We start from the raw sequence: 18,207 nt of genomic DNA, 5'->3' as shown, positions 1-18,207 counted from the left end.
ATATACTGTAGTCATTTATTTCCCTAATGGCACATTGAAGGCAAACATAACATTTCTATTTCAGCTTTATTTCTGCTGATGAAGTATTTATGAAATGGTTGCCTATGGCTGCAACCCATTTACAGATGCAGCACTTGCACCAATCCTCTAAATATGAATAGATGTGTATCAGTTTTTTTTAAATGTTTCTCATGAACCAATCACAATTAGATCCAAAGCAGGGTTTTGTGATCTTAACTGCCAATTCCATACATCTCTGGGAATAGTCTCCCTGCCAGTTGGTCACTTTTCATGCTACAGGCTGTGGTGTCTCTCTTATTTCAGATAATTCAAAGCATTGTCTGCAAGTTGTAGGACTGATGGCAATTATCTTTGCAGTGCTCAATGAAAAGTTCTGTGAACTTCCTTGGTGCCTCAATCAATTTCCAGTTGAGGATAACACAAGTAGCCCATGCTTATGTGGTGGGTGTTAGAACTTGGTATTGAAGTACAATGTTGATTACTGTTTCTTGCATTGGTTAACAGATATATTTTTGAGGGGCTGAGAACTCACTTGCAAGATTTATTGAAACAGGGCATATTCATAGAATTCAAGCAGTATAGCTAACCTTGATGGACTTTTAGGATGCTGTTCGATAACCAATAGGCATCTCTTTGGAGTGGTCCATTTGTGTTAACGAGGAGATATTTGTTCACCATTATCTTACACTCTTGGCCCATCGGCATTTGTTAGATGTAGGCTACTTCAGTGACATTTTGAACGTTGGTTTACTCAGTTTTAAAACTGTTTGCCAGTAGAAAGAATTACCAACAATCACAAATATGGGTCGGCTTGGATGCTTGTACTTTTTAAATGTTGGACTCTTTGAATGAACGGGAAAGTCACAAATTTGTTAGTTTCTGTAGTACAAATGGTAATGGTTTCCAGGAAATCTTCCAATAATAAGGTCTTTGATGGCAAAAGACAAGATTTACTCTCCAGCGTTCATTTAGAGACAACTAGATCCATAATTATCTTTAAATGGCATGGAAAAGGTCATCGTCGTTCGTGTCTTCACACTGTTCCCTTTGGGGAACTGTATGAAGTGGTGGAAGGATTTCTGGCTGCAATTAACGCTCCTTCCGTGACCGTAACCATCTTCGTACCAGCCATTAGGGTGGTTAGTCCTATGGCGGAACACCCACGGACGCAAGTATCCCACTGGATGTCAACCCAGAATTTAGAGCCGGAGCTCCGACTCCACTTGCTGGGACTGTCTGGAGTGGGGTTCGAAACCCTACGCCTTCTGGCCCAGCGGCGGGGATGCTACCGCTACGCCAAAGGCCCACTCCCATGGGAAAGGTGAGTCATGTATAGACCACACCTGGAGTACTGTGAGCAGTTCTGGACACCACACCTTAGGAAGGATATATTGGCCTTGGAGTGCAGTGTAGATTAATCAGAATGATACCTGGACTCCAAGGGTTAAATTATGAGGAGAGATTGCTCAAACTACAGTTGTATTCCCTGAAATTTAGAAGGTTAAGGGTTAAGTTTCAAGATTAGAGCCAGGCCTTTCAGGAGTGAAGTTAGGAAACTCTTCTACATGCAAAGGGTGGTGGATGTTTGGAAACTCTCTTCCGAAAACAGCAATTGATGCTAGGTCAATTGTTAATTTTAAATGTGAGATTGATAGCTTTTTGTTAACCAAAGGTATTAAGGGATATGGGGCAAAGGTGGGTATATGGAGTTAGCTCACAGATCAGCCGTGATCTCATTGAATGGCGGAACAGGCTGGAGGGGCTAAATGGCCTACTGCTGTTCCTTTTGTGGGTTGTAAACACTGGGATATATACCCTGACAAGAATATTTATCAATGGCACCAGACGAATCCTTAACCCCTTCACCTGAGCTCCTTGTGATTTATGCCAAGGAGTGAAGGAAGTCCAAATGTGGCTTGACAAACTGTCCTACATCAACCAGTTTGAATTGTATTAGCTTTTACTCTACCAACCTCCAATTAGAATACATACAAGCTACTGAGTAATTAACCCTTGTCAAATCATGAAAAGTCAGACAACACATTATGCACTATCATCTGTTTCAAACGCAGCTAGCAGTATTAGAACAATATGATAACTTTTCACAAGATCACTTTTAATTTGAGCTGATTCATGTGACTGTTTTCTACTGCTGCTGTCAATCAACATGACATTTTGAAACAAGCCATGAACCCAACAACAAACATATGTAATCTGGTTTGGGCTGCTTGTTTAAATGTGGCAGCACATAGGGATCCACATGGTATCCTTTATTGAAGTAACTGCACTTTTTTTTTTCATTTTTAATAGTTTAGCTTCAGTGTGCTTTTTCACTTCAATGACGCTGGAAATTTGCAATCTTGCTTTGTAACTAAAGCAGGAAGTTTCTGTTAGAGTAGACTATTTATCATGTCAGCACGGTGGCATAGTGGTTAGCACTGTTGCCTCACAGCGCCAGGGACCCGGGTTCAAATCCGGCCTCGGGTGACTGTCTGTGTGGAGTTTGCACATTCTCCCCGTGTTTGCGTGGGTTTCCTCCGGGTGCTCCGGTTTCCTCCCACAGTCCAAAGATGTGTGGGTTAGGTTGATTGGCCATGAAAAAAATTGACCCTTAGTGTTAGGGGGGATTAAATACGTGGGGTTACGGGGATAGGGCTTGGGTGGGATGGCTGTCGGTGTAGGGACCAGGTGCTAGGGTTTGGATGATCAGCCATGATCTCGTTGAATGGCGGAGCAGGCTCAAAGGGCCGAATGGCCTACTCCTGCTCCTATCTTCTATGTTTCTATGTATGATTGCATACATCTCAATTACTGTCTTTACTCTAAGAATAAACACAATATTCAACAACAACTCTTGTTTCTATAAACTATTCCCAGTAATAAAGTTGCATTTATATGCCATAACATTTTTAAAGCACAATCACGATTGTGTATGCAAATACAGCAGATAATTTGTGCACAAATTCCCACAAAGTGCAAAGACCCACAAACCGCAAATGAAATGAATGTTTTTATTGGATAAGGTATAGTACATTGGGAGCATTCCCTGCCTATTTTCAAACCGTTTGAAGATAATTTTTTTAGGATTATAAAGAAACCCTCTTGTCCTTTATTATTTGTATAAAAATGACTAACTGTTTGTTTTCCTCTACTTTGCAGTGTAAACTCATAGTTTGCCAGATGAGTAACACTCGCTGTCAGCCCCTCAGCTGCCTTCTCCTGCCATTGGTTGCAGGTGTGATCTTTGTGGTCTCTGGTATCGTACAAGACAAAGAGTATTATCTTCTCATTGTTTTGACTACAGTAATAACCCTCGCACATATTCACTACGGAGTATGTGTGGTGAGTAGATTTTGAGTAATTTTGCCACTTTTTGTAGTTAAATCATTACTGTTAACTGTAGTACATATGACACAGTAGCTTTAAAAGGCAATGCTATTGAAGGGTAAACACTCAAATCCTCTACCAATAATGATTGAACTGTGTATTTGCAGCATTTCTATTTTAATTTTAGAATAGGTGCTGAATGGCTCAGTGAGTTAGCACAGTACTGTTTCACTTCTGGAACGTGGAATATAAATTGCTCAATCAGGGTGAATGGGTAAACAGCTCTAAGTTTCAGAACAGTTCGCAATGAAAGAAAAGCACCACAAAAAACCCAATACACCTTGGAATTGAAAATAGATACAGGAATTAGATAAGTGTCACTTTCCAGGGAAGTGAAAAAATCCTCTTTTTTAACTTGGGAGTACAGTAATTTTATTTTATCTTGCAACAGGTGAATCAGCTGAGCAAACATTTTAACATTTACGCCTTCTCCCTGAAGAAACCGAATACAGAATGACTAGAGGAGGAACAGAAAATTGGCTTGCAGGCTTCTGAAGTATTGTAAAGAATGACCATCTCAGCAGCCTGTGAATGCTTCAGCCATCACTGCAAACTGTGCCCACCACCACCACCATCAGTAGAAAACAGAAGATTCAGATGTCCCTTTATAAGCATTATTAAACTATTGTTTTATAAGAGATCTATCGATAATAAAGGTTTAATAACTCAATTAAGTATTTAAATAGACATTGTGCACAAGCAGAGATTGTGTGCAACTGGCTGGCACTGGATTTTCTTTTGGTGTAATGCTCTCTTCATTAAAGTTTTGTTGTACTATTAGAGTCTTCAATAAAGTAGATGGTAGCTTGTATCCAAGAAAACAGGCTAGTAAATATCTCAATAGACTTCCATTCACAACCTAGTCCTTGGGCAATGTGATTATGCTTTTGTAACTTACTCATTGGAAGTTCTGACCACATCTTTTCTTAAACACATGTTTTGAAAGAGAATTCCACCATGCTTACAATACTAGAGAGATTGAACATTCACTTGCCTTTATAGCCCAATTGAGCAAAGTTGCTGATATTGGAACTTGCAGGTCTTTAAAAAGAGGGAATAGTATGAGAGCCTAGTATGTTGGAATTTGACACAGCCCCATATTTAAAGCATGTATTTGAAAGAAGGCTTTTTTGAATGAGTAAATTATAAAATTTGCAAAGGGAATTGAATGAAAATATAAAGTGGTTTTTAAACATTGTTGATTATCAGAAACAAATCAAAACCTCTTAAATTGCTGTTTTCACTTTTTTTCTTTTTCAAATATTCAGTTTTGTGGTGGTGAATGCATGCCAATTTTCTACTATAAATTCTAGTTTTCTTTAATGGAGGATTGTGCTTGAATGAAGAGTATACTAAAAGTCTTAGAGCAAGGTATACTTGGAAGGAACGAGCATGACTAGCAGTAATTGTGTTTAGGTACACAACCAGAGGTTTTGTATCTAAACTCTGTTTAGGAAGGGCAATGAATATATTGTGTCGATTTTCACGTTTTAGCAATTACACTACAGTGGGGGGCATGTTCTGACAGCCCTGCTTCATGGTGTAAGAATTCATACTTTTGTTAATCTAATTTGATGGATCCTTCCTATATGTTGAGTACAATTTAGTCAATGGTCTCTTTTCCATAGAGGTACTGTATCTCTTACTGGTGAAGCTTGCCATAATAAAACATTGCAATATTAATTTTCATATCAGTGTAATTTCTATCAAAGTATAGTTTGGGCCAGTAGAATAGTTCCAGTTCTAATATTTAGTTTACTAATTTGTGTTAACCATTTTGAACTGGCTCCAATTTCAGTTTAAAGGAATTCAACTGATCCAAATTAGTTTACCATAAAGATAAAAAAATGTTAATTTATTTATATTACATCTTCCACAAGATGCTCAAGACTGCATAGTGCACCAATTTCATTTACAATTAGAAGTTGTGTGTTGCAGCTGTACACCACAATTATATCAATAGTTTGTCTCAGAACATAAAAACACTGATTAGACTCTTGTGCTAACATTATTACAAAACTTCAAATCCTTTGTTTGACCATTTTAACTACCTATCGTACTAAAGTGAGGAAATTTGAATAAAGTGGAAAGAATCCCACTTGATGTATATTGCCTTTTTGTTGTGTATCCACCTTTTGTGGATTTATAAGTAATCATGTTTCTTCCATTATCATTTAATATTTCAACTGTAGTTTGTACATGCTTATTTCTGATATTTTGTACATATGTTGTCAATATTCTTAGGGATGAGTACCTAAAGTTCAGCTTTGGTGCAATTCAATCAGTTTGAAGCTGAGCTTCAGATCATAAGTAAATCAAAGTGTTCAATTCGACCATCCAAGTTTCAGCCAAAACACAAGTTTTAAAGCCCACTTATAGTTTATATTCAGTGTTCTGTGGAATCCGTGACAGATGTGATTTGACAATAGAATAGGCTATTCTATATTTATCAAAAGGGCACAACTCTCAATATTCAAATACTAGTTTTCTTAGTTTTCAGTGCATGTATTTTACTTATCCCTTTACTCTTAGAGATTATTAGATCCTCCTAGTTAGTGCATTGGTTCAAACCAGACTGGCGACAATGGTCTGGCTGACCTACCAGTGGTCTGGACACCATCACTTGTCTGTATACTGTGGATGTAGGGAACTGGGATGCAAGACCTTATAGGAAACTTTCAGTATCTAATTTCAAGAGGTAACTATTAGAAACTAATGCAAGTAGCTTGTATATTACTCGAGACATAAACACATTCTGTGTCAAGTCCAGTAGGGTCTGATTATTTGTGGCTTCAGACATCTACTCAGTAATTCATACAGAAAATAGCTGTTACCAATTGCTGTTTACATAATTGCTGCAACATTTCTTAAGGACATCCATATTTATTTGCTACAATGATGTCGCTGTCATGTAGCTGTGTACAATTCCTTTTACTTTCCTCTCCATCTTGCATCTTCATTGCCAAAAGTGCTAAACCATGGCAGTTGAGTCCAATGGAACATTGATTAATAATGATGGTTTGGTGTGAAGCATTGATTTGTGTACCATCTTGAAATGGTTTTGGGATTGTTATAGGAGCCGTTCGGTGAATTATTCCCAACCAGCCATTATCTTGTACAATAATAAGCAGGATACAATTTCCATTCTTCCTGTTAATGAAAATTGGAACTGCTGTCCTATTGAGATGAATGAATTTTGTGGATAAGAAGGCTATTTTAAATTACACTGAGTCCATGATATTACAGGTACACCAACATGAATTTCTGACATGGGAAATAAATTACTGGAGAATGTGCATGTTCTGATGGTGTAAATGGGTTCTTCTCTGACATTCTGCACTCAAATTTAATGGCATTGAGTAAGGGGGTGAGGTGCCCAGAACTTGTGTGCCTCTAGGTATCACAGGATTTTGCTATATTTTTTACATTAAATTCACAGAGGTAACCTGCAAAAGCACAATTTTCCCCCTAAACTATATATGCTTTAAATAAAAGTTCTACTAACCAGGTGCTGTGTGGAGAAAAATAGTGAACATTGTTGCACTCACAGGTGGCTTGTGCAACTGATTTTTATTTAACATTTTCTCATACACTACATACTAGTCTTTTTTCTTTTTTCTAAAAGAGATAATGCATCGAGTGCAATTTTCACCTCGGACTTGATATTCCTTGCAGGACTGCAGTATTCTCCTTGGCCTTTTTTTGTTTTAAACCATGCACGATATAGCAGAAAGAACAGAGCACCCTAATAACCTTGTCTTAATTTTTTTTTAGCAGCGGCAGTCTAAATTTTCTATAAAACTTCAAATATTGTGTATAAAGGGCTGATGGTCAAATTTTGGCTTTGTTTACATCACTCTTAGCACAATTAGCTCAACTGTTATTTAGCACTGAGATCTGTAAACCTCGTTAGATGTAATTATGAAGTGGATGCAGTAACTATTGTGGCCTTTTGTGGTTTTGGGTCCAAAGGTGCATTGTGGCTGTTTCCATATACCCAAAGTACCGGAGGTCCTGTACAATCAGACGGATAACTAAATTATTTCCACACACCATGTTTTAGGCTTTCTATAATATTGAACCTTGCCAGATGTATACTAGATTCTGAAGTGCTTTTCAAGCATGACGTTCCAGTGCACTGTTGTTAGTCAGTTCAATTTGCACAGTGGTCTTGAAATGTTTTTGACAAAGCAGTAATTTTAGGATTCAACTATATGAAGATCGGTTTTCTATCCTTTGAAAGCAGATTTTATTAATATAGTTAATAAACCATTTTGCTGCTCACTTAATACTGACTTAATTGTGGATGATTGTTTAACTGGTTTAATTATTTACACACTGTATAATTGAGAAGCCTGGTTACAGTTAAACATTCAGTGAAGGTATGCAATTATTGTTAATGCTTAACCTCTTATGCATACAGGTAATTTAATTTGAATATTTATGTACAGTTTTATCTCGATTAGATGTGTTCAGTAATATTTTACTGCCCTGATGTTTTTCTGAGGCTGTGAATGTTAGAGGTTGCTCATTTTCTGTCTCTTCTCCCACGTATTTTCACAAGTTTACAATGGTTTACTGGGAAACGAGGGAGTACGAGAAGAAAAGTCAATTTTGCATATGCTGAGATGTAAAACTTGGATGGTAATTAAAAAAAAATTCTGTATATTTGCAATCAATTGCCTGGTGAATTTTTCCCTTTAATCATAAATTGTGTTAGTGATTGATACAATGTGGGATAAGATTTAGCTGTTTTCACCTTAAAGGAATACTATTTCAGGAAAATAAGAGAGGTACTCAACAAAGTTATGAATTTTCCTTTCTTAGAGAAACTAAAATACTACAATATTATGGTTTGCAAATGCAGGATTTTTTGAGACAGGGCTTGTTTGACGAGGGGTTCCACAAAACTGAGCATAATTGAAACACTTGGGGAAATATTAAATTCTGACAACCCCTTCTGTTAAATTGAAAGATTCTTTAAAATATTTTGACATTGTAAAGTGAAACATTTGTAAGTTGCAGCAATAGTAATAGTATATAGCTGTAATACTAGATGGCAAACTTGAAATTTGGCCATGTTATTGGTGAGGCACACAATAAAAGTGAAATAAACTTGTCAAGTGATAGTTAAATCGGTTTTAATGCAGCTTTTCAGTGGCTTTTGTAAACATAAGAGTTATATACACATTTTGTCAGAATCAGTTCAAATTGGGTTTTTTGTCAGGCCTAAGTACTTTAAAGACCTTTGTGACTTTCATGCTCTTTTCACTCAAAGGCTTTCAATTAGGTTACATCAACGCAAGCTAATAATTTCATGTTTGTAAGGCAATGCTTTGCAAATCATTTGTTTTTTAGGTTTCAAGTGTTTTCATTTAACATTTGATGATTTTGATAAATTTGCTAAACATTGGGAGGAATTTCATTCAGAAGTTTCTTCTCATGCCTGGACTTAGCATTCCTTATCGGTATACCCATGTTCTGCATTGCCATGAAATTATTACTTTATATTTTCTTTGGGACTTCTCTGATTTTTCAATCTGATGAATAACTGATTTAATTATTTGCATACATATACATGATTACTACAGATAGCCTTTAAAGAATGTTTTAAAATAGTTAAAATGAGCATTGCACCTTATCTGATACTTGAACACTAACTCTGCAACAAAGAACTTACTTGGAAGGATAGGATGTGTACAGAAATGTATGTTAAAGTTGTGAAATTCAGTAAAACAAATCGTCTTAAGTTTTTTTTTAGATTAACATATTTTCCCCCTGTTAAACTCTGGTATTATTTGTTGTGGCTGGGTCTGTGTTTTAGCATCTGCAGAAGTTTCATTGATTATGCAACTGTAATAGGGGAGGAAAAGCACTACAGTATTTGCAAACAGGATAATGACCGCATCACCTCGCTGAATGATATTTTCCAAACTAAAGTGGCAAAAAGACCCTTGGTGTCTAACTGCTACACTTTCTAATTAGGGGCTCCTGGAGAAAGACCTGCCTTTATGACGGGTAGTGTCTGCTTTCTAAAACCAGTAACAGTTTATTCTTGAGAACAAGAAGTTTTTTTTACAATGCAAAATTTGCTTTTATAGCCTTAAATCATATTTTTCAATTAGTTCAGTTCTTTTTGCATTTTAATCTCTAAATTGCTTTTTAATTGGCTTGTCATAGTTTAGCCTCTATAAAAGTATGCACAGTTCTGTACTAAAGGTACAGCTATCACTCTTGGGGGGAGAATTTTGAAAGAGCCCGTATTGTACTTCAAAATGATGTGGTTACGGTATTGGTAAATTGGCAGTACATTACCTTAAGTGGCTGGTATTCCTTTTGAAGATTGTTTTTGTAATGGGACCTTGTCAAATTGAGATACACCTGTGGAATTAAATAATCATAGTATGCAATTAAGAGTTAGTGTTTTGAATGTGTGCTGTTCATTTGTTTGCAATGTTGATAAGTGCTGATTGTGAGATTATTCTTGTAGTGTATGAAAATACATCACACTAAAACTGAGAACTTAATTTATTATTGTTTGAGGATTGAATGTCTGATCTGCCTTTGTCCCTGACTCCATCCACAGTCTATGAATATATCGAGTAGTTTTGAAGACTAAGTTATTAATGAAACCCTTGCTGCCTTTGTTGCTTGAAATACCCATTCTACCTCGTTAGCTTTTATTAGCAGTAGTAAAAAGACATGGATTGACTGATATAGGACTAACTGGTATTAATACCCTACTAATATCATCTTTGAAGTCCATTACTATTAGAATATTCTATCTCCTGCAGATCATTACTTTATTTCTGTACAAGAATAAGTGTCGTTAACCAGAAAACATACAGTGTAAGCTGCACAAACTTATTTGTAAACTGTACATATGCAGATGCTGCAAAACCTTTACAAATTTGATACTGAAAACTAAGTATATGCTGATTCAGACAGTTGTATTGCATAAAGACACCTTGGTACACATTCTATAGCACAAAATGAATTTACTGTCCAGCATGGTCAAGAAATGTAGGGCAGTATTTTGTTTCATATTGTCAGTGTTTTATATTCCACAATTATTGCATCCATTTTCAAAGTCTGATGTGCTTATGATTATAATTGAAAGCTCTAAATGGAGCAAAATAGGATACAAGGCCCATTTACTTTGCAGGTCTCTGTAGGGTACAATAATTTCTTGATAATTGTCCTTTTGGTATGTTCTCAAAAGTAGTTTAAAAAAAAAAAAAAAAACATTTTGGGTGCTGCTTGTTTGCTGCACATAAAGTAATGATCTACATTGTAATAAATAAGGAATTCACGGTACTGTTGCAGACGGCAATACCTATCGTACTCCCAGAAAGTAAATATTGCAGAGATAGGTTTGTTTGAAAATGTATCTGAGATCATTGAACTTTCATTCATGGCATATATATGGAAATGGGGCAAGAATTTTCTCCCTGAATATTTTCTATACGCCACCTCTTAAACTATGCATTCAGTTAGTTGCATTACTTCCACACTGCTAACCTGCGCCTCTCATTTTTAACTGAACTTGGCTGGGAACTTCACATTGCACCCAGATGTGTCACAGCCAATGGTCACTGGTTCAGCAGAAATAAAATAAATCTCTTTGTTGTAGATTCCCTCTACCCTGTGACCATCAGAACAGAATGTATGTCTGCTGTTGGATAAGGTCTGTGGTAGCTTTAATATGTAAAATGCTATTACGGTATTTATTTATTGTAAAGACTAACTTTGTGAAAGTTTAATAAAGCTGGAAAACAATAGCAATTTAATTTGTCATCTTGTGTTTCATAGAACATTATGTAATGTGATAGTTTCCTGAATATAGCTGGTTATGTCAATTACATATCACACTATATTGAAAAATGCAACCCTTTTACTGTCCTTCATGCAAAATATTTCATTTTTGGTATCCATGTTCCTTAACAGCTGTAAAGTATGTTAAAGGGATAGTGACTTCATGGAAAAACATCCTGAAAACTTATGATTTAAACCCTGACAAAATTATGCAAATCTACATCCCCAAACAATAACAAAGTTTGCTAACACATTTTCATGAATTGTTTCTGTAAGTTGAGCTTGAATTTTTTGATGCTCTAGATCATAGATGAGTGAGAAGCAGAGCATCACAGCTGCTCTTGTTCTATTTTTGCAACTTGGCCATGCTAGTTAACTGCAGAGATTTTTGGAACCTATGGTGCTGAAATTACTCTACATTCCTAAGTGGCAGATCGCTCATGGAAGGACAGAGACAGTATCTTAATGTGAGAATAATTGGGTGAGGGTCTAGTTAAGTCAGATACTTAATAGTGCATCAATGGTTAAGTTGATACTCATCCAATTCAGGCTTCTAACACTAATGCTTACAGCAATAAGATGTAGTATCCATGGGCAAGCCTATGCCTCCTGCGGTGTGAAACGTATAAACCATGTGTGGAGTGAATTGGTAAGTGTCCCACAGAATACAATTACTTTTTTCTTTAGTTGCATGCTAAATATGGAGTGTCCACCTTGCTCTCATTGTTCCAATAGATGGGAAAACACCATACCTTTCATGCTAAACTAGAAATTTAATTATCTTAAGATATAAATTTATACACAAGTAAAATAAATCCTGTAAAGTAGCTACAGAAAAGTTAACACTCGTCAATATTCAAAACAGTTTTCTGGAACCAAAATAAGTGCATCACAATTCTTCAGTTTTATTTTGCATTTTTCCAACTAAACCTTGGATTCATGCAGTATGGGTGCTTCAGCTCCATGGAGTTCTACTTTGCTGCCATGATGCAACTTCTTTTGCTAAGTAAACAAAATATTATGCAAAGCTTCAGTAATTCTACCTGATATTGGCTGTTTCTGACATTGCAAAAACTAAGGAAACCGATCACAATAGGCAAGCTCTTTAATAGCACATGAATATTAATATTTATATCATCTGGGTGGCATGGACATGAAAGGTGCCCAGGCTGTCTGAGTTTATTGTGTTAATGTCAAGACAAAGCTCATCGATCATCCTTCATGAAACATGCATCAACAAGCCATCAGATATCACCAGACCAGTTTCTGTGCTATTAACTATTATGTCTCCAGTTAGAATTGTAAATATGTTCTGCCTGTAGGCTTTCAAGTTTTCCTTTTATCCTTTTAACAAAAATAACAGTCATGGCTTCTATTTTTAAAATACTTTTAAGGCCATGACTAGCTACAATTTGGATGAAAGGATGTAATGTACAAATATTAACATGATATAGGACACAGCATATGTTTGTCACAATTGGATTCACTGAAGTTTGATGCATATGATGGTATTAGTTTCTGGGGTATACCCCTGCACTGCTGCTACAAGCAGCCTGAGGGCTATTTCTCTCCCTGTTCTTTAAAGCTCCTGGGACAATGAAAGGGGCTCCCGGCAAGGAGAGGGTATGTCACACAAAAGCACGTCACAGGTGTAATAGAAATAAATCCTAATTTCACCTCTGATCAAATGTATAGATCGGTGAATTGGAAATTGCTGATTATTGTATAGGTCAAAAACTGCAGAGATTTAATAAATCAAAAGTACCTTCAGTTTTCAGTTAAGATTTGCAAGAAAAAAGTGTTAGTTTAATTTACTTTTATTACTGAAATCCATTCTGTAACCGCATACAGCAAATTGGCTGCAGCAATAGCATTAGCATAAATTTAATTTAATTATTTAGAACCAAACATCCAATAAAAGACTTGCATTTATATAGCGCCTTTCATGCCCACCAGATGCCCCAAAGTGTGTTACAGCCAATGAAGTGTAGTCACTTGTAATGTAGAAAATGCAGCAACCAATTTGTGCACAGTAAGCTCCCACAACCAGCAATGTGATGACCAGATAATCTGTTTTTGTGATGTTGAAATCGTGTCTTGGGCTCTTTTACATACACTCACGAGAGCAGACGGGGCCTCCGTTTAATGTCTCATTTGAAAGACGGGGCCTCAGTTTAATGTCTCATGCCAGTGCAGTACTCCCTCAGCACTGCACTGGAGTATCAGCCTAGATTTTTGTGCTCAAGTCGCTGGAGTGGGACTTGACCTACAACCTTCTGACTCCGAGGCGAGGGTCCCAAACAAAGTTAGGTGTTTGACTCTGACATTGCATCGTGGTTGCTTTATCAATTGGATGAACCGAGGAATTTATGAGGAAACGGTTTCATATTCGGTTATAACAACAGAAAATGCTGGAAAAACTCAGGCCAGGCAACATCCGTGGAGAGAAAATAGTCAACATTTCGGGTGAAAACCCTTTGTCAAGACTAAAGAAGCACAGGAAATGAAATAGATTAAGAGGCCAGGCTGGGAGAGAACAAAAGAGAAGAGACATTAAGAGGTATTCAAAACGAGACGAAAGACGGCTCTAGATTAGGTGTGAAATGCGCTAGCAGAATGGGAGACAGCTGCTATGTGGGAGAGAGAAAAAAAAGGGGTGGGGGGAAAGGATTAACAAAGGTGTGGATAAAAAATATAAGTAAAAATGTAATAGCGGCCGAGGTTATGATCTGAAATTGTTGAACTTGATATTGTTCGGAAGGCTGTAAAGTGCCTAATCGGAAGATGAGGTGCTGTTCCTCGAGTTTATGGTGAGCTTCCGTGGAACAATGCAAGAGGACGGTGAGGTCCGAGTGGGAATGGGGCGGTGAATTAAAATGACAGGCGACCGGAAGCTCAGGGTCACTCTTATGGACTGAACGGAGGTGTTCCGCAAAGCGGTCACCCAATCTGCGTTTGGTCTCCCCAAGGTAGAGGAGACCACATCGTGAGCAGCGAATACAGTATACGAGATTGCAAGAAGTACAAGTAAATCGCTGTTTCACCTGGAAGGGGTGTTTGGGGCCCTGGACAGTGGGAAGGGGGGAGGAATAAGGGCAGGTGTTACATCTCCTGAACCAGAGCGGGACAAATATCCTTGCGGGGAGGTTTGCTAGCACTGTTCAGGGGGGGTTTAAACTAAAATGGCAGGGGGTTAGGAACCTGAGCAGGGAGACAGAGGAAAGGGAAACGGATAAAAGCAAAAGATAGGAAGGAGAAAAACAAAAGTGGCAGTCAGAGAAATCAACGGTTTAAATCAAACGTGGCCACAGTAAATAATAATTCTAATAGGTCTAAGAGCGTTAAAAAAAACAAGCCTGAAGGCTTTGTGTCTTAATGCGAGGAGCATTTGTAATAAGGTGGATGAATTGGCTGCGCAAATGGAGGTAAACGAATATGATTTGGTTGGGATTACAGAAACGTGACTCAAGGAGGGCCAAGACTGGGAACTCAACATCCAGGGGTATTCGATATTCAGGAAAGATAGGCAAAAAGGAAAGGGAGGTGGGGTAGCATTACTGGTTAAAGAAGGGATTAATACAATTGTAATGAAGGATATTAGCTCTGATGATGTGGAATCTGTATGGGTAGAATTGAGAAATACTAAGGGGAAAAAAACATTAGTGGGAGTGGTATATAGACCTCCAAACAGTAAGGCAGAGGTTGGAGATGGCATTAAAAGGGAAATTAAAGAATCGTGCAATAAGGGCACAGCAGTCATCATGGGTGACTTTAATCTACATATAGATTGGGCCAACCAAATTAGCACCAATACTGTGGAGGAGGAATTCCTGGAGTGTTTATGGGATGGTTTCCTGGACCAATATGTTGAGGAACCAACCAGAGATCAGGCTATCTTAGACTGGGTATTATGTAACGAGAAAGGATTAATTAGCAATCTTGTACGAGGCCCCTTGGGTCGGAGCGATCATAATATGATCGAATTCTTCATTAAGATGGAGAATGAAGTAGTTGACTCAGAGACTAGGGTCCTCAATTTAAGTAAAGGAAACTACGATGGTCTGAGGAGAGAGTTGGGTAGGATTGATTGGGGAATGGCACTCAAAGGGTTGACGGTGGATAGGCAATGGCAAACATTCAAAGACCGAATGGACGAGCTACAGAATTTGTTCATCCCAATTTGGCATAAAAGTAAAACAAAAAAGGTGACTCAACCGTGGCTAACAAGGGAAATTAGGGATAGCATAAGATCCAAGGAGAGGACAAAAAATTGGCCAGAAAAAGCAATAATTCTGAGGATTGGGAGCAGTTTAGGATTCAACAAAGGGATTAATTAAGAAAGGGAAAATAGAATATGAGAGTAAGCTAGCACGGAACATAAAAACTGACTGTAAAAGCTTTTATAGATATGTGAAGAGAAAAAGATTGGTGAAGTCAAGCATAGGTCCCTTGCAGTCAGAATCAGGGGAATTTATAATGGGAAACAAAGAAATGGCAGACCAACTAAATACATACTTTGGTTCTGTCTTCACAAAGGAGGACACAAATAACCTCCCAGAGATGCCAGGGAACATGAAAGGGTAGAACTGAAAGAAATCAGTATTTGTAGGGAAATGGTGTTAGGAAAATTGATGGGACTGAAGGCTGATAAATCCCCAGGGCCTGATAATCTACATCCCAGGGTACTTAAGGAAGTGGCCCTAGAAATAGTAGATGCATTGCTGGTCATCTTTCAGAACTCGATAGACTCTAGAACAGTACCCATGGATTGGAGGGTAGCTAATGTTACCCCACTATTCAAAAAAGGTGGTAGAGAAAAAGCGGGGAATTATAGACTGGTAAGCCTGACATCGGTAGTGGGGAAAATGCTAGAGTCCATTATAAAAGATGTAATAGCAGAGCACTTGGAAAGCAGTGACAGGATCGGACAAAGTCAACATGGATTTAGAAAAGGTAAATCATGCTTGATTAATCTACTGGAATTTTTTGAGGATGTAACTGGTAAAATAGATAAGGGAGAACCAGTGGATGTGGTGTATTTGGACTTTCAGAAGGCTTTCGATAAGGTCCCGCATAAGAGATTAGCGTGCAAAATTAAGGCACATGGGATTGGGGGCAAGGTATTGACTTGGATAGAGAACTGGTTGGCGGACAGAAAGCAAAGAGTTGGAATAAACGGGTCGTTCTCCGAGTGGCGGGCAGTGATTAGTGGGGTACCGCAAGGATCGGTCCTAGGACCCCAGCTGTTCACAATATATATTAATGATCTGGACGAGGGAATTGGATGTAATATCTCCAAATTTGCAGATGACACAAAGCTGGGTGGGAGGGTAAGCTGTGAGGAGGATGTCGTGAAACTCCAGTATGATTTGGACAGGTTGGGTGATTGGGCAGAAACATGGCAAATGCGCTATAATGTGGATAAATGTGAGGTTATCCACTTTGGTGGCAAAAACAGGAAGGCAGATTATTATTTGAATGGCAATAGATTGGGAGAAGGGGAAGTGCAAAGAGACCTGGGTGTTCTTGTGCACCAGTCGCTGAAGGTAAGCATGCAGGTGCAGCAGGCGGTTAAGAAGGCCAATGGTATGTTGGCCTTCGTAGCAAGAGGGTTCGAGTACAGGAACAAGGATGTCTTGCTACAGTTGTACAGGGCCTTGGTGAGACCACACCTTGAGTATTGTGTGCAATTTTGGTCGCCTTACCTGAGGAAGGATGTTCTTGCCATGGAAGGAGTGCAGCGAAGATTCACCAGGCTGATACCTGGGATGGCAGGAATGACGTATGAGGAGAGATTGTGTTGATTAGGCTTATACTCACTGGAGTTTAGAAGATTGAGAGGGGATCTCATCGAAACCTAGAAAATTCTGTCAGGCCTGGACAGACTAGATGCAGGAAGGATGTTTCTGATGGCCGGGGAGTCCAGAACCAGGGGTCATAGTCTAAGGATAAGGGGTAAGCCATTTAGGACTGAAATGAGGAGGAATTTCTTCACCCAGACAGTGGTGAACCTGTGGAATTCTCTGCCACAGAGGGCGGTGGAGGCCAGTTCATTAAATATATTCAAGAAAGAGTTGGATATATTTCTTAAGGCTAAAGGGATCAAGGGATATGGGGAGAAGGCAGGAACAGGGTACTGAATTTGGATGATCAGCCATGATCTCATTGAATGGCGGAGCAGGCTCGAAGGGCCAAATGGCCTACTCCTGCTCCTATCGTCTATGTTTCTACCATCGGAGCAGATGTAGTGGAGACGGAGAAACTGGGAGAATGGAATAGAGTCCTTAGAGGAGGTAGGGTGGGAGGAAGTGTAGTCCAGGTAGCTCTGGGAGTCAGTGGCTTGTAATGAATGTTGGTCACTAACCTATCCCCAGAGATGGAGACGGAGAAGTCGAGGAAGGGAAGAGTCAGAGATGGACCATGTGAAGGTGAGGGAAGGGTGGATTTGGAGGCAAAGTGAATGAAATTGTCTCGTTCAGGGCGAGAGCAGGAAACGGCACCGATACAGTCATCAATGTATCGGAAAAAGAGGTGAGGGAAGGGACCCGAGTAGGACTGGAACAAAGAGTGTTCCACATATCCAAAGATGTATGTGCAGGTTAGGTTGATTGGCTATGATAAATTGACCCTTAGTGTTAGGGGGATTAAATACGTGGGGTTACAGGATAGGGTGGGATATGTGTTGGTGTAGGGGTTACGGGGATCGGGTGGGATATGTGTCGGTGCAGGCTCGATGGGCCGAAATGGCCTCTATCTGCACTGTGGGGTTTCTGTGATTCTGTGATATCCCACGAAAAGGCAGGCAGAGTCAGGACCCATGCGGGTACCCATAGCAACACCTTTGATTTGGAGGAAGAGTGGAGTCAAAGGTGAAGTTGTTCAATGTGAGAACAAGTTCAGCCAGGCGGAGGAGGGTAGTGGTGGATGGGGACTGGTCGGGCCTTTGTTGAAGGAAGAAGCGGAGCGCCCTTAGGCCATCCTGGT

The 18,207-nt window shown here is 38.8% G+C and overlaps 1 protein-coding gene across 1 annotated transcript in view; it reads left to right on the top strand.

Annotated features, from left to right (window-relative positions):
* Positions 1 to 11,193, top strand: part of selenoi (selenoprotein I) — a 74,456-nt gene extending 63,263 nt beyond the window's left edge. Inside the window, exons 9-10 of the mRNA XM_085996881.1 lie at positions 3,181 to 3,363; positions 3,800 to 11,193. Of these exons, the coding sequence (XP_085853007.1) occupies positions 3,181 to 3,363; positions 3,800 to 3,913 (297 nt within the window). The 3' untranslated portion in view covers positions 3,914 to 11,193. The remainder of the gene's footprint in view (positions 1 to 3,180; positions 3,364 to 3,799) is intronic.
* Positions 11,194 to 18,207: the final 7,014 nt, after the last annotated feature.

This window comes from Somniosus microcephalus, chromosome 9, assembly GCF_052327205.1.
Source record: "Somniosus microcephalus isolate GS21.2 chromosome 9, FLI_Smic_1.0, whole genome shotgun sequence".
Lineage (NCBI taxonomy): Eukaryota > Metazoa > Chordata > Chondrichthyes > Squaliformes > Somniosidae > Somniosus > Somniosus microcephalus.
The sequence above is the reverse complement of the archived record's forward strand: the minus strand, read 5'-3'. Positions and strand labels throughout refer to the sequence as shown.